This window comes from Mus caroli, chromosome 11, assembly GCF_900094665.2.
Source record: "Mus caroli chromosome 11, CAROLI_EIJ_v1.1, whole genome shotgun sequence".
NCBI classification, from domain to species: Eukaryota; Metazoa; Chordata; class Mammalia; order Rodentia; family Muridae; genus Mus; species Mus caroli.
Genome location: NC_034580.1, coordinates 50,156,881 through 50,173,319, shown reverse-complemented (window position 1 = coordinate 50,173,319; position 16,439 = coordinate 50,156,881). Strand labels below are relative to the sequence as shown.

Here is a 16,439-nt window from a genome sequence, read left to right as displayed (position 1 = left end):
TCATTGATTATTCGGGAAGGCTAAAACATGTTCTGGAGGTCAAAGTAGCCAGATAACTTAAGATGATGATGATTGGTGATGATGATGGTGATGATGATGGTGATTATAAAGTAGAGTCATACTCTCCTAGCAATGTAAATGGAAAATCTCCTAGATCTTAGCTTGACATTGAGGAGCCAAGACTTTTGAAGAAACACAGAACTCTAGGGAGGGTGAACAGTCAATCTAAAGGCAGAGAAGCTGGGCCTGGGACACCTGTCACATTTATGTTCATGATGTATATGCACATGTATGTGTAGACACCAGAAGTCAACCTTGGGCATCATTCCTTGGGTGCCATCCATTTTGCTTTTTTAAACAGGGTGCCTTCATTGGCATTGGAGTTAGTTAGTCTAAGGTGGCTTGTCAGCAAGCCCCAGAGATCTGCCAGTCTCTTCCTCCCTGAGCTGAGATTAAGAGCACGCACCACCATGCATTGCCTTTTGCATGCATTCTGGGAATCAAACTCAGGTCCCCAGGCTAGGGTGACAAGCACTTTGTCAAACAAGCCCCCTATCAGCCCCGTTTTCTTAACCTTTTACGTTGGCATTAATTATAGGTGCATAGGAAGTTGCCAACTAGTTTGTGAATGAGCCCATCCTTCTCCCAAGGACTTTTATGAGTGAAGGCTTGAGAGTGGCTGCCCGAGATATTCTCGCTTTTGACATACCCTGCCTGGGCACAGCAGCTTTTAGGAGCCCCTCCCAAGCCCTGCTGTGAAATATCCTCAGTGTGACTCTTACCCCTGGACTCTACAGGTGCCAACGCTCAGGTGGTATACTCACTGACGGACTCTGCCGATGGCCAGTTCTCCATCGATGCCACCTCAGGAGTGATTCGCCTGGAGAAACCTCTGCAGGTCAGATCAAGCTCGGCTGTGGAGCTCACGGTCCGTGCCTCAGACCTAGGCACCCCAATACCACTGTCCACGTTGGGCACTGTTACAGTCTCCGTCGTGGGCCTGGAGGACTACCTTCCCATCTTCCTGAACTCGGAGCATAGCACACAGGTGCCTGAGGATGCTCTAATAGACATGGAGGTGCTACACCTGGCTACCCTCACACGTCCTGGATCAGAGAAGACGGGTTACCACATCACTGGAGGGAATGAGCAGGGGAAGTTCCGACTGGATGCCCACACAGGTAAGATGGGTAGGGGGCAGCTCAGGCCTTCATTCATGGCACATACTAGTTTTTCACATAAAGGGAGCATCCATCCACACAGCCCCTCCATCCTTTGGCTATCTATATGCCTCAGTTCTTAAGAGACCCATAAGCTGATCCCTTTATCCATGTGCACTTAGCTTACCTGAAAGTGCTGTGACTCTGCCATGTTTTCACCTAAAACTTCATCCAGGATATCAGAGATCCATCCACTTATTCCCCTTGGTGGCTTCCTGGTCTCAGCACAGACCAAACCCTAGGAGGCTTGGCATGCCTCTCTTCTTCCCTGTACCAAACACTTGCTGAAATCCAGTGTTCAGGTAGCATAGAGCTCACTGCTTATCTAAAACCACTCCCAGCCAAATTCTTAGCAGTCCTGAATTTTCTGTTATGGTCATGAGGAAAGGCAGAACAATCCTCCTAACTATGGAGCCTGAGTCAAACCCACAGGACTCATGGAAGGATCTCACTGTTCCACCTCATGCAGAGTCCTCCCACGTACCCCAGTGCGCAGGAGCTCTCCCCCAACCCCTCAGACAGACCTCTGCCTTACAGTTCCAGCTGCATGACCTCCATCACCTCTTCTTGCCTCAGGAATCCTGTATGTCAATGGGAGCCTGGACTTTGAGACAAATCCCAAGTACTTCCTGTCCATTGAATGCAGCCGGAAGAGCTCTTCCTCCCTTAGCGATGTGACCACCATCGTGATTAATGTCACCGATGTTAATGAACACCACCCCCGATTCACCCATGACCTGTACACTGTGAGGGTTTTAGAGAACGCCATTGTAGGTGATGTCATCTTGACGGTAAGGACCCCAGCTTCACTTTTTGTGGGGTGTGGGCTCTGGGGGTGGCTCTTGCCTCACTCCCCTTGTAGTTTCCCATTCATCACAAACATAGCTTGCCTTATCAAGCTAGTGTTCTGTAGACTAGACCATGACTTGCAGTTTCTCAACAAAACTGTGCCACATGCTACTATCAGAGTGATTTGGTGAGGGCACAACACTGGCAATGTTCAATAGGAGAGCAAAAAGGAGGTTGACTCCAGATGATGGCCCAATGCCTATCTATGACAGAGTGACATGGAGTGCCAGTGGGTGGGAAACAGGGGTGAAGGGTATGTCATGTTATACCTCTTTGCGTTTAAATGCAGTTGATCCTTCCATGAATCATGCTCATATTTAGTTCTTCAGGATTCCTCTCCATCTCCCTTCCGGTCTCGCCTCCTTCCTCCATATGCATCCTGTGCCCCAAATGCACATCAAGATGTTCCTTTCCGAACACGCCCACGGTTTCAGACTTCCTTGCTCAGATCATTTCCTCTGCCTGGAGTGTTCTTTCTGTACCCAAACCCTTCCTCATCCTTCAAGGCTCCCTGAATCCTCTCCTACCCTTCCTAGAGTATCACTCCACTCTCTTTCCATGAGTAGATTCCCATGATAGCACCCGCCATGACTAGAATGACTTATGATAACAGACACAACACTTTCTAAGGATACATCATTTCACATGTTCCTCATACCCTGACCTCCCAAGACCAACTCTGCTGTACCTTGTCACCATGAGAAAACAGATGAACAAGTGCATCTATGGCATACTGAGGTCACAAGAGGTTCTCTTGGGGTAGGGAGCGCAGACTCAGTGGCAGCCATTGGGATATGAACATAGCCATCACTCTCAGGGCTACCACTCTTTTTGGCCACTCTTGTGCCTGCATTCACGGTCTTCTTTCTCCTGCAGGTGTCTGCATCTGATGACGATGGACCTGTGAATAGTGTCATTACCTATAGCTTGGTAGGAGGGAACCAGCTTGGACACTTCACCATCGACCCTAAGAAAGGGAAGCTTCAGGTGGCCAAGGCGCTGGACTGGGAACATGTGAGTCATGTCCAGGCTGAGCAGAAGTGTGGCTCTATGGCAGGTCCAGAGGGGAAAGAGCAAACATGCCCTATCCTGGTGTCCAGAGAGTCCCCAGGAAGATTCCTCTGTGAACTCTGAGATGAGAGACAGGCTGATGAGGGATCAATCCAGTGACAGCTACTATGCACTGGTACCTGTATCAGGCACTTAGCTAGTTGCCTTAGGTCCATCTCACCATGAGATGGGCACAGCCATCCTAGGGAAGTACAAGCTGACTGTACCCTCACCCAGCTCAGTCTGCTTCCCAAGGCCTCATAGTAAGAAGAAGCTGGGTTGCAAATCCTCTCTTTCTGTCTGATTCTAGGCCTGAGTGCCAGCTCTAGGACTAGGCCATGGGAGTAGGCAATACACCATGGAGCAGACACCAAGGGCAGACACCATTATTTCTAATTCTTCAATGTGCATCTTGTCACAGACCCCCAGCTACTCCCTGAGGATCCGAGCCACAGACAGTGGGCAGCCCCCATTGCATGAGGACACAGAAGTGGCTGTTGAAGTGGTTGATGTCAATGACAACCCACCCAGGTTCTTCCAGCTCAACTACAGCACTGCTGTCCAGGTAAGGACACCCTGACTTCACCCCTCTTGTGTCCCTCTCAATGGGAGGAGCTTCCCAGGAGTGGCCCACCCAACCAGCTGTCCCTACAGGCAACAGGGAACCAAAGGGGCAGTGGGAGAGCTGTGGATTATGGGATTGAAAAGAATCCTTGTTAGTTATTTATATGACCATCATTCTGTCCTATGTGGGATTCACCCCTTCCACTGAAGTAGGTAGGGTCCACTTCAGAGATTTCAGACATGAAGGTACATGGAGGAAGAAACACAACATGTTAACTCTCATACGTAGTCTAGTTTTAAATATGAACGTATATGTATTTACACACACGTATTATGAAAGCAGAAAGAAGACTATTTGAGGAGGAGGAGGACCAGAGAGATGGGGAAGGAAGGTGTAGTAAGAATTCTGGAATTTTGGTTTCTTTAAAAAAAAACCCAGAAATATAAGAATATGTTTGGGTTTTAATCCCAGGTGTGTTGATAGGGGCTGCTTTGCAGCAGCTGAGTATAATTTGGGTCATGCTCTAGCAGAGGCCTGGTTTTGTCATCTGCAGATAGTTTTTGAAACTGTGTGAAATTTGGAATAGTGGGAACTTTTCAGAGGTTAGAGCCCCAATAGGTGAATGGTTGCTGGTCATAGGGGGAGGGAGGGTTGTGGCTTGTTAGTAGTCATGCTCAAAGAAGAAACAAGAAGAAATTCGATCCAGTTCTATCTATCTACCTACCTACCTACCTACCTATTTCCTCTATCCTTTCTCTCCTATCTAGTGATGGAGGATAAATGGTGGGAGAAAGAATAATCTACAAAGTAGCAAAGACCAGATACAAGCAAGAAGAAGCAAGAAGAAAGAAATTAGATTTCTCTCTCTCTCCCCCCTCCCCTCCCTCCTCCTCCTCTCCCTCCTCCTCCTCCTCCTTTCTCTCTTATCTAGTGATAGGTGGTAAAAACCTGGGTAAGGGATAAAGGGTGGTAAGAAGAAGAACCCACAGGTAGCTAAGACAAGCTCCAGGAAGGACTAGAAGGGCAGTGAGGAGATATATAAAAATAAGGTCAAATTTTATGTGTGTGTGTGTGTGTGCATACACACACATATACACACATATAAAATGTCATAATGAGACCCATTATTTTGTCTTCTAACTGAAAAAGTAATGCTTAAAACATGAAAGTGCCATGCATCTGCAGATTCTAAGTACTAGCAATGTCAGCTGTGGGGGTCAGCAATGACCTCTTCTAAAGGACAAGGGTTTGACCTTTGGTGTAAGACCCCTTCTAAGACCCAGTACTGCACTCAGGGACACTGAGGGAAGACTACCAGGCCAGCTTCCAACCTGGGCCCTGTCTGTGGACAGAGGGATAAGCACTGGTCCCTAGAAGATGGGACTACAAAGGAAGGACTGACGGGGCTGGGGCTTACACCACTCTCTGGCTTACTGTTGTTCTTCATCACAGGAGAACTCCCCCATTGGCATCAAAGTCCTGCAGCTGATCCTGGATGATCCTGACTCCCCACAGAATGGGCCTCCCTACTTCTTCCGGATCACAGAGGGGAACACTGGGTCTGTGTTCCGGGTGACTCCAGATGGCTGGCTGGTGACAGCTGGGAGCCTGAGCAGGAGAGCCCAGGAGTGGTATCAGCTTCACATTGAGGTGAGTGCTGTGTGGGTCCAAGTTGGTGTGTGTGGTGACAGCTTGGGGGCAGGATGCCTGCTGGCAGACATAATGACAGTGCTGTGGGGAAGAAGTATGTGAGGTGTGTATGTGCCTGTCAGTGGATGGGTGGATATGTGTGTGTGTCTGTGTGTGCATGTGTGTGTCTGTCTGTATGTATGTCTGTGTGTGTTTGTCTGACTGTCTGTATATGTGTGTGTGCATGGATCTGTATGTCTGTGTGTGCATGTGTGTGTGTGTGTCTGTGTGTATTTGACTGTCTGTATATGTGTGTGCATGTGTGTGTTTCTGTATGTCTGTGTGTGCATGTGTGTATGTGTGTATCTGTATGTCTGTGTGTGCATGTGTGTGTGTCTGTATGTCTCTCTGTGTGTGCATGTGTGTATGTGTGTATCTGTATGTCCGTGTGTGCATGTGTGTATGTGTGTATCTATATGTCTGTGCATGTGTGTGTATGCATGTGTGTGTGTGTGTCTGTGTGTGTGCATGTGTGTATGTGTTTGTATGTCTGTGTGTGCATGTGGGTGCATATTTCTATGTCAGTGTATGCATGTGTGTGTGTGTCTGTCTGTATATGTATCTGTATGTCTGTGTGTCTGTGTGTTTTTCTGTGTGTGTATCTGTGTGTGCATGTGTGTCTGTCTGTATGTATGTATGTCTGTGCGTGTGGGTGTGTATCTGTATGTCAGTGTGTGCATGTCTGTGCCTGTGTCTGTGTGTGTGTGTACACATGTGCTTAACTATTAATGTGTGTGTACATGCATGTAGAGACTTGAAGACAACCTTAGCATAGGATGTGAAGGGGACGGCTCCTTTTCTTGTGGCTTCTAGTCTGAGTATGGAGATAAACAATGAGTAGATAAAGAGGCAGTCACACATTATGACTCAAGATAGGTAAATAAAGTAACAAGAGACAAGGCAGGGGACAGTCATATTTGCTATCTGAGTGGAGACCTGTGGGGACCTGGAGAGCACTCCAGACAGGAAGATTAAGTGGGGTAGTAGCCAGGGAAAGATAAATGTCTGATAAGAGTGGATAAGAGTGTAGAGTGACCTGTGACTGGAAAATAGAAAGTACTGTAAGGAAGGAAATTGACGTATAGATAAAGTTGGTCAATCATAGTGGAACAGGAGGATTGCTCTCTGTGTGGTGTTCTCCATTTCAAATGGCTGGTGAAGCAGGTGGCGCAGGTGGACAGCACAGGTGGGACAGGTGGCAAGTGGAAAAGGTAGGGCAGGTAGAGCAGGTGGGGTAGGTGGGACAGGTGGGGTAGGTGGGGCAAGTGGGGTAGGTAGGGCAGGTGGGGTAGGTGGAGCAGGTGGGATAGGTGGGGCAGGTGGACAGCATAGGTGGGACAGGTGGGGCAGGTGGGGCAGGCTACAATCAGACCTCTCACAGTTCTAGCGCCTGAAGCAGAGATCAGACTGAAACTGCATAAAACCAGCAGGCCAGTGCTGAATCTGCTTACAAGGGCACTGGGGTCCTTTCAGCCAGAAACAGTGGTACAAGTCTCATAATCCTACTACTAGGGAGGCTGAGGCAGGAGGATTATAAGTGTGAGGTCAATCAGGGCTAGAAAGCAATTTCCAGGACAGACTGGACTACATGTCAAGACTTTGTTTTAAAACAAAGCAAAGGAGTTGTACACATCTGTAATTCCAAGACTCGGAAGGCTGAGGTAGGAGGGTTGTAAGTTTGAGGCTAGCCTGAGTTATATCTATATAGCTAGATCTTGTCTCATAAATAAGTTTTTTTTCTCTCCTTAAGGCACTAATTATCATCACGAACACTCCGCCACTATGATCTTATTTCCCAAAAGGCTCCACGTACAAACACTGGGGATTGTATTTTAACATTTGGATTTTGTATAACTGCTGAGCACCGGTGATAATCAATCCACAGCAGCCAACACTCTAAGCTAGCCTTGGCAATCCAGGTTGAACAATCACCCTAATTTGTTATATTCATTTATGTACTCGCTTTAATCCCCTGGAGCTGGAGTTATAAGCAGTTGTGGGCCTGCAGCTGTGAGCATTGTTGAGAACAAAGCTTACCACACACACTCATAAGAGCTGGGTCATCCTCCAGCCCTGGTTCTCCTAGCTAAAGAGGTCAGTCCATCCTTGTTTAAAGCCTTCATGAGTTTCTCACCACTGTGAAACAGCCTTGTGCTCCTTAGCCCACTGTGGAGGCCAGCCCAGCCTTCCCTGCCTTTGCTCCACTGCCTTCCTGTTTAATTGAGCACACCACTTCTTCCACACCCAGGACCCCTTACCTGTTCTTCCTTCTTCAGAGAGGCCTTCACCTCCAGCTGACCTAAGTCAGTCCCTCACTCATCTTCCTGTCTATTTTCTTTGCTTTGTCCAAGCTGATAGCCTCTTGCATGTTTGGCAACTCATCTTGCCTGTTCCCTGACCACAACAGAGGGCCCAGCCACAGAAAGCTCTCAACTGGTCCAGAGAATGACAATCACACTCCCATTCTGAACATGTAGGAAAGAGAGGCTCTTCCTCAGTGGGGTAGTAGCCAGGGAAGGATATGAAGACTGATCAGAGGTACCTGCCAACTTGCCAGCGTCTAGGGCAGAGAGTTGAGGTAGAGGGCTCAGAAGTTGAAAAGATTGGCCTGTGCTGGAGAGCTGGCTCAGTCAGCATATGCACGTACACACAAGTAAGTGCATATGTGTGCGTGCACACACATGGAAGTTTATTTGGAGGGATTTAGGAAGAGGCTTGGGACTCAGGAGGCTTGGGGAAATTTGTTTTTCTGTTTCCATATTTTCTACAAAACCTTAGGAAAGTCTCCAGCACATCCCCATGCGTTGGAGTTTATCCTTTTCCAAACATGACAGCTTGCAACACCTGTATCGGCAGGTATGGAGAAGGGAGACTAGGCTGATAGGGACATCAGCCTCAGCTGGGCATAGAGATGCTTCTGAGCACCAATGCTGTTTGTCTTATCTTCAGGTGTCAGACAGTGGCCTCCCCCCCTTGTCATCTTCCACGTTTGTCAGAGTACACGTCACGGAGCAGAGTCGCTACCCGCCCTCCACACTCCCACTGGAAATCTTCATCACAAAGGGGGAGGAGGAATTTCAGGGTGGCATGGTAGGTAAGATCCATGCCACCGACCGAGACCCTCAGGACACACTGACCTACAGCCTGGATCAAGAGGGAAGCCTGGGCAAGTATTTCACAGTGGGTGCATCCGATGGCAAGATTATTGCCTCTCAAGGACTGCCTCGTGGCCGATACTTGTTTAATGTCACAGTCAGTGATGGGACCTTCACCACCATCACTGGGGTCCACGTCCACGTGTGGCACATGGGGCAGGAGGCTCCGCAGCAAGCTGTGTGGCTGGGCTTCCACCAGCTCACCCCCGAGGAGCTCGTGAGTGATCACTGGCGCAACCTGCAGCGATTCCTCAGCAATATCTTGGACATCAAACGAGCCAACATCCACTTGGCCAGCCTGCAGCCTGCAGAGGCCACAGCTGGGGTGGACATGCTTCTGGCCTTTGAGGGGCATTCTGGAACTTCCTATGATCTCCAGGAGCTGGCATCTGCCATAGCTCACTCAGCCAAAGAGATGGAGCACTCGGTAGGAATTCAGATGAGGTCAGCTCTGCCCGTGGTACCATGCCAAGGGCCAAGCTGCCAGGATCAAACCTGCCAAGAGACAGTGTCCCTGGAGCCCAGAGTGGGGCCCTCTTACAGTACAGCCAGGCTCAGCATCCTGACACCACGACACCACCTGGGGAAAAACTGTTCCTGCAATGGTAAGAACTGGGGATGGATTGCTGGCTCCTGGCTATCTGCCTCCGTGTAAACTCCCACCAAGGTTCATGAGCATAGCTATAATCAAACTAAATGCCAGAGACCAACACACCATGGGGAGTGACCTCACAAAGTCTAGTCATGGGGTACCCCTCAGGTTCTCTCTGCCTTCTGGAATTCTGAAGGTTAACAGTTGATTACAATAGAAATAGTGCCTAAAAGCACAGACTGGGGCATCAGGCTCCCGGGATTCACTTCTTCACCCTGAAGGGAATCCTTTGACCTCTCTACACTCGTGGGCTTTGCTACTGTAAGGATTGAGATTGACATTTCAGGTACTCTTGGAAAAGAGCCTGACAGAAGCCTGCAGACATGTCAGCTCCTGATGCCCCTGCTGTTAGCTCCACAGCCTGCTGATATCAGCTCAAGAAGTAGACCCAACATAGGTTCAGACCTCAGCTCCGTCATCTCTTAGTGGGTGGGTTCCGTAAAGTCCACAAAATTCCTGTTGCCCATCAATAAACTAGAATAATAAGAGCACCCCCCCATGATTGGTTTGGGGAGTAACTTACATATAGATAGATATATAGCACATAGCCCATGGGTGGCCACTATAAGCCCAGGATGATGCTAGCTGTCACCCACATGGGAGCAGTTGATGCTGTAAAGAGCCTGCAGTATACCAGGCTCCATGTGGGTCATCAGTCCCTTCTGTGTTAAAGAGACGCATTGTTTTGCCTGAAACTATACATCCTCCAATGGAGGCCAGGCTAGTCATACCCCAGTGTGTGTGGCTTTCAGAGCCTTGCACTACTGATGCCCCACCTGGAGTCTGGCACACTGCTCAAAGAGACTGTTGTGGGCATGCTACTAAAAGTTCGCATTGCAAAACCATGGGTAATCCCTTCCTTTGGCATTCCCATGGTGGGTATGGAGGAAGGGAGTCTAAAGGCGGGTTTTACAACACTGAGCCTTCACATTCTGAGCCTTGACAGAGCTTCCTACTACACTAATATATTGAGTTTTGGAAAACACATTCAGGTGTTTGCATCTTGGGATTCCTTGTACCTAAACTTCCTCACCTCCCTCCTTTCCTTTATTGCCCTTTCTTGCAGTTTCTTGCCCAGGTATCAGGAACCTATGACACATGAATCAATTTTCTGGGTGTCCTATTTTTCAAAATATATGGGTAGTGTTGGATTTAAAAGCTTGGCTCACCACATCTGATTAGCTGATTTTTCTTCCTTCATGGTGGAAACTCACTGTTCCTGAATCTCAGGCTGGAAGAGATTCTGTGGAGCTTGTACCCAGGGGGAGGCATGCAGGGTGACAGCCCAGTTCCCTTAGTGGCTCTGGAAATGTGATCCAACCCAATCCCAGCCTGGGCTTTTCGTATATCAGATGTGGGAAGTGTCCGATCTGCCACCCAAAGGTTGAATGAGACAAAGTCGGCCTAAGAGATCTGTGACATCTCAAGGGTAGTGACACCTCAGGTTCATTTGCAGGTACCACCTGGAGGTTCAGTGGTCAGAGCTACATGCGGTATAGGCCCCTAGAGGCTCAGAACTGGCAGATCCATTTCTACCTGAAAACACTCCAGCCATGGGCCCTTCTGATGTTCACCAATGAAACAGCCTCGATTTCCTTGAAGGTAAGGTGACTCCCACCTGAGTGGCTTCCATGGGCACCCCAGACTGGGGACATGAGGAATGCAGGGAGGGTGTCTGAGCTGATTCCTGGCAAAGGATCCCCTCATGCTTTTTAAGGATGCTGAGTGTGACTGTCAATCAGAACACACAATCAGACACGGGACTTCTACCTGGAGATACACAACCCAGGCCATTCAGGGGTGGGGCTGCTTGCTCTGTGGAATGAGAAATTCCTGGAAGATAGAGAGAAGGATGTGAGCTCACACAACCCTGGCACTGTAAGAATAGTGTGTGTGTGTGTGTGTGTGTGTGTGTGTGTGTGTGTGTGTGTGTGTGAGTGTGTGTAAGATGCCCCCTCCAAATATCTGAGCCCCCCCCACTGGGGGCCCGAGGGTTCCTTTCACTCCTGCCCATGCAATGTTGCACCTGCCATCCCTGCCTCCCCCACCTCACTGCTGCACGACCCCCTACATATCCCTGCAGAGGGAAAAGAAAGGATGACGACTGGGGGGGGGGGGGGGGGGGTACCCGCGTGGAGATGGGGTGGGATAGGGAGGAGGTATGAGATGTGGAGTAGACGGAGAGTGGATGGGGAGGGGGGGGGAGGTGAGGCCCTGCAGGGAGAAGGGAGGGCGGGCAGGAATGGAAAGGGGAGTCTCCTGGGGCATGGAAGGGGGCTGCGGCGACAAACTCATTTATGCTCAGTCTCTCAAGGATTCTTTTTATGTCCCATGGAACTCTCATCGGATGCCTGGTCAAGTCACACCCACAGTCAGGAAGCAGAGATAGATGCTGGTGCTCAACTCCCTTCCCCCTTCTATCCATCCCAGGACCACACGCCACATTCAGGATGGTCTTCCCTCCTTAGTTAAGCCTTTCTAGAATCTCCCTCATAGACACACCCGGATGTGTCTCAGGGAGGTAGCTGTCCGGGCACGTTGGTTGTGATGGCTAGTTAGATGAACAACAGGAGACTATTGGCATTCTTTTTGTTTTTAACTTTTTATTGGCTCTCCCACGCTTGACTGTTGGCATTCTTAAACAATAGCCCAGCATCCACATGGCTCCCGTGATGCAAGCAAGGTGGACAGACCTCACAGCTGGGACTAAAGTGTAATGGAATTGGGGGTTGGGGGTGAATCAGTGAAGGTCTCAGAGGTCCTTGTAAAAGGCTTTGCTTTCATCTGATCAAAACAGAGGATTTCAGAAGACCTGTAGCAAACACAATGGTCTGCCTTATTGTCACCACAGTGCTTGGCTTGAGAATAGAATTTAGAGGAACAGAGACAAGAACAGAGAGATCCAGACAGGAGGAGGAGGCACCAATAACCCAGGGGAGTGAGGGTGGCTTGTGGACATCACTGTGAAGAAAGTGTCCAGCTTTGGGAAGGAATTAGAAGCCAACAGCCTTTCCCAGTGCACAGAAGATGGAGTAGAGAGAGCATGGGAGTGTAATTTGGCCTGAGCCACTGGAAGGGTGGAGCTGTTGCCTGGGTAGAAGAGGTTGGGGGATATTGGGAGCTCAGGTTAGACATGTAGACTTCCAGAAGGAGGTAGCATAACCAGTCTAGTGTTGTGAGAGAGGCCTGGGGTAGGGCTGGAGAGGCATAGGGTCAACAGCACGTGACTGAAAGCCATAAGGCTGCGTGAGAACACCAGGGAGTATAGCTCAGAAAACAGGCTGACTCTTAGAACACAGTCCAATGAAGAGAGAAGACAGAAGAAGAGAAGGGTATGAAGCATGAGCCTTCAAATGGGCTTAGGGAAAAAATAGACTTGGAGTATGGCATCCAGGAAGACAAGTGCACTTGGATCAGAAAGAAGCTGGGGGTTAAGCTTAATAAGGGGGAGCTTGCCTAGTGTGTGCAAGGCTCTGGGATCATCCTAAGAAGAAGGGGAAAGGGAAGAGGAGGGAGAGATGAGGAAGTACTGGGGGAATATGAGGAGGGAGAAAAAGGAGGCAAGAAAAGGGGAAGAAAAGGAAGAAGATGGGGAGGGCAATGAGAAAGACTGAAGAAAGGAGGAAAAGGAGGATGAGAAAAGGGACGAGGGGGAGGAATAGTGGGCAGAAGGAAGAGGAGACAGTCATGATAGCTGAGTGACTGGCTGCTGAGAGCAGAGCAGAATGGGAAGAAATGTCATTTGACGCAGCGCAACACAGAGCACGCTGAACACTGACTGACACCAGTGGTTTTTATCACAGAACAGATGGGTCCGTTTGGGGGACAAAGAAAGAAAATGATTCCAAGTTCAAGACAACTTTATTTTTTATTTTAAGATTGGGAGGCTGGCCTATATTTGTGGGGTGGCTGAAATCCCATAAGGAATGGTCATAATGCGACGCAGTAGAGAAGAGACCAGGGAACTTGGTGTTGGAGGAGGTGAAGGGGACATGGGTCAAGAGAGGGACCAGCTTTAGCTGAGGAGGACGGTTGTGATGTCGGAGCACCTGTGAGCACCCTTGGCGCCCTCAGCAGGAAGCAAGACCGTCAGTAGAGAGCTCTGTGTCTGAGGAGAGAAAAGTCGTGTTCAGTCACAACTGGTTGATCTGATGTTAGGCAGCACTGGAGGCTCATCTGCCATTGGGGCCATGGGATGAAGGCTAGGGCAGTGGATGAGGACATGGAAGACATTTCCTCCAGCAATATTCAAAGTTTTCTAAAGAAACTGCCTTGCCCATAATAAACAGGAAAATATTTGGCCCTGGGCAGGCCTAGTTTCTGTTGTCTTGTTTTTGTTTTTCAACACAACATCAACCTGATGCTTGCCAGCACAGGCGACTGAACCTGCATCAGAGGCTTACGAATCAAGCACACTCCCACTGAGCTACACGCCCCAGCCATGCTTTTTCTGTTTTGCAGCAGGGTCTCGCTGTGTATCCCAGATTGGCCTGGTATGCTCTAAAGCATACCTACCTGTTGAGAGTAAAGAAAAGTAGAATGTTCTAAGCCAGGGGATTTCTAACATCTTAACTCCAGGGACTTAGGATGTGTATGCATGCAAATGTGCAGAGGGCAGAGGGCAGCTTTGGGTGTCGCTCCTCAGATGATGTCCTCTACCTTGGTGTTGTTTAGTTTCTTGCTAGTCTGGAGCTGAACACTTAGGCTAGGTTAGCTGGTCTATGCACAGTCACCAGTGATCCCATCAGTAAGGTATCTTTGGGCCTCAGGTTCCTCATCTGTCAAGTGGGATCTTGGCCTTTCCATGAAATATGGTGAGGACTGGATGGAATTTTGAGGCCATTTGGAGTCTTCAGAGACAATCTCTGAAGCATTTGAAAATTCTTGGAAATGGGGATGTAGCCCAGCTAGTGGCATGCACCAAGAAGTAGATGTAATCCCCAGCACCATGTGAATGAGATATGATGATGAACAGCTGTAATTCTAGCGAATTAGGAGGTAGAGGCCGGAGGATCAGGAGTTCAAGGTTATCCTTGGCTGCATAGCAAAGGGTGTGGGGTAGGGGTAGGGGAAGAACAACTGAAAGCCTGTCACAGGATTACAGAAATCCTTGTTTTGCTGATGGCTATCTGTGCTCTCTCTCAGCTGGCCAATGGCTTCCTCCATCTGGAATACCACTGCCCTGGTGGTTTCTATGGAAACCTTTCCTCCCGGCATCCTGTGAATGATGGACAGTGGCACTCCATGCTGTTGGAGGAGAGGGACACTTCTGTTCATCTGTTGATCGACATCACAGACAACACTTCCCTTGTCATCCCAGAGGAATGTCAGGGTCTGAGGACTGAGAGACACCTACTGCTGGGTGGCCTTGTCCCCTCGAATCCTTCCTCAAATGTCTCCCTGGGGTTTGAAGGTTGCCTGGATGCTGTTGTGGTTAACAGTGAGAGGTTAGAGCTGCTTGGCCATAGAAAGAAGATGGTGGGCCACCTAGAGACATGGGCCCTCAGCCAGTGCTGCTGGCCTGGCACCGCCTGCAGCCAGAACCCGTGCCTCAATGGTGGGAGCTGTTCACCTGCCCTTGGATCAGGTATGGATTGGGAAGATGACCCCAAGGTTTATTCCAAAGGCCCCTGACAGTGACCTATCCCTGTGTCTCACTGTAGAGTTGACAGGGTAGGGTCTCTCACCACAGCCCGGGGTGATCTTGGGCAAGCCACTAGTATCCAGAAGATAAATGATTCTTGAACTACAGCACAAAGACACTGGTTTTACTGGGGCTCCCAACTACTAGCCGATTGCTTACCCACCTTCCTCTCTCTCCCAGGATACCTGTGCAGGTGCCCGCCTCCATTCTCTGGCAGGAACTGTGAACTTGGAAGGGAGAATTGTACTTCTTCGCCCTGCCAAGAAGGTGGCACATGTGTCTCCTCCCCTGAAGGCACTTCCTGTAACTGCCCTCACCCTTACACAGGTGACAGGTAAGCCCCAAAAAACACATGCCCTGGCTCCTTACACTGGAACATTAGGGAGTGTTCTTTGCCCTCTTGCCTCTAGGGAAGCCAATGTGAGTCCAGAAGTCCAGTCTCTGGGTCTTTTCCTCCTATGACTTTCTTACATCAGGATATTGTGGGAGGGAAGGCTTGTGGGGAAATGTGGTTTCCCAAGCCCAATTCCCATCCATCTGAACCAGACCATAACAAGGGACCAGGAAGCCACACAGCTCAATTGCTCTTTAGGGCATATGAACTCTGGCTGACATCTGCAGAGAATGACCACACTTCCTTTGTATAGAGTGTCCCAGAGACACTTGGGGAAACTGATTCCCCTGGGCCCAGGAATGGTTCTGTCTCAGACCCCACTGCAAAACTGCACCCTGCCTGCTGCTAGGCTAGGCCATGAGGGTTGTTAGGGAATGAGACACAGTCTAGAAACCTAGAAGCAAAGCACTTGGACAGATATGTAGTGTTGGAGCCCCCAAGCTTGGGAACCTTTAAGTAGTCATAGGAGGGAATTATGAATCGATGAACTCAGGATGACCTAGAATGGCCTTGATTTTATTTTAACAAGCTCCCAGGAGATTCCCATGTAGTCATCCTGGATATAACAACCAATGACCACCAGTCATGGTGGCTCATGACTGCAGTCCCAGCACTTAGGAGGTGAAGCAAGAGAGTCAGAAGGTCAAGGTCCAGGCTGGAGGGATAGCTTAGTGGTTAAGGGTACTTGCTGCTCAATCATAAGTGTGAGATTTAATATTCCAGCACCCACATAACGGGCCATGTACTCCATGAACACCTGTGACCTCAACTTCAAGGGGATTGTATGACGTGCTGGCTTCCAGCCCAGCCAAAAAAAAACGAAAGCACCAGGTTCAGGGAGAGACCCTGTCTCAAAGGAATAGGTAGAGAGTGATAAATGACGACACCCACTGCTCTCTTCTAGCTTCCCCATGAGTGCACAGGCATGGGCACATACATGGGCTCATATGCTCAAAGACACACACACACGCGCGCACACACACACACACACACACACTCACACACTTAACACTGTACTGGGGGTCAGCATAGCCTGGTGATTTCTAGAATGTGTCCCCTTCCCTAACAATCCCCACACAAATAATCTATGCATACATAGTAGTTCAAGGTCAATCTGGACTAAGACATATACCATCTTTAAAAAGAAAGAAAGAAAGAAAGAAAGAAAGAAAGAAAGAGAGAGAGAGAGAGAGAGAGAGAGAGAGAGAGAGAGAGGGAGGG

At 49.2% G+C, this 16,439-nt stretch overlaps 1 protein-coding gene across 1 annotated transcript in view; it reads left to right on the top strand.

Annotated features, from left to right (window-relative positions):
* Fat2 (FAT atypical cadherin 2) overlaps nt 1-16,439 on the top strand; it is an 86,008-nt gene that overhangs the window by 65,139 nt on the left and 4,430 nt on the right. Inside the window, exons 15-23 of the mRNA XM_021178298.2 lie at nt 798-1,181; nt 1,797-2,011; nt 2,946-3,083; nt 3,541-3,684; nt 5,137-5,334; nt 8,323-9,133; nt 10,637-10,782; nt 14,326-14,767; nt 15,005-15,158. Coding sequence (XP_021033957.1) covers nt 798-1,181; nt 1,797-2,011; nt 2,946-3,083; nt 3,541-3,684; nt 5,137-5,334; nt 8,323-9,133; nt 10,637-10,782; nt 14,326-14,767; nt 15,005-15,158 — 2,632 coding nt within the window. The remainder of the gene's footprint in view (nt 1-797; nt 1,182-1,796; nt 2,012-2,945; nt 3,084-3,540; nt 3,685-5,136; nt 5,335-8,322; nt 9,134-10,636; nt 10,783-14,325; nt 14,768-15,004; nt 15,159-16,439) is intronic.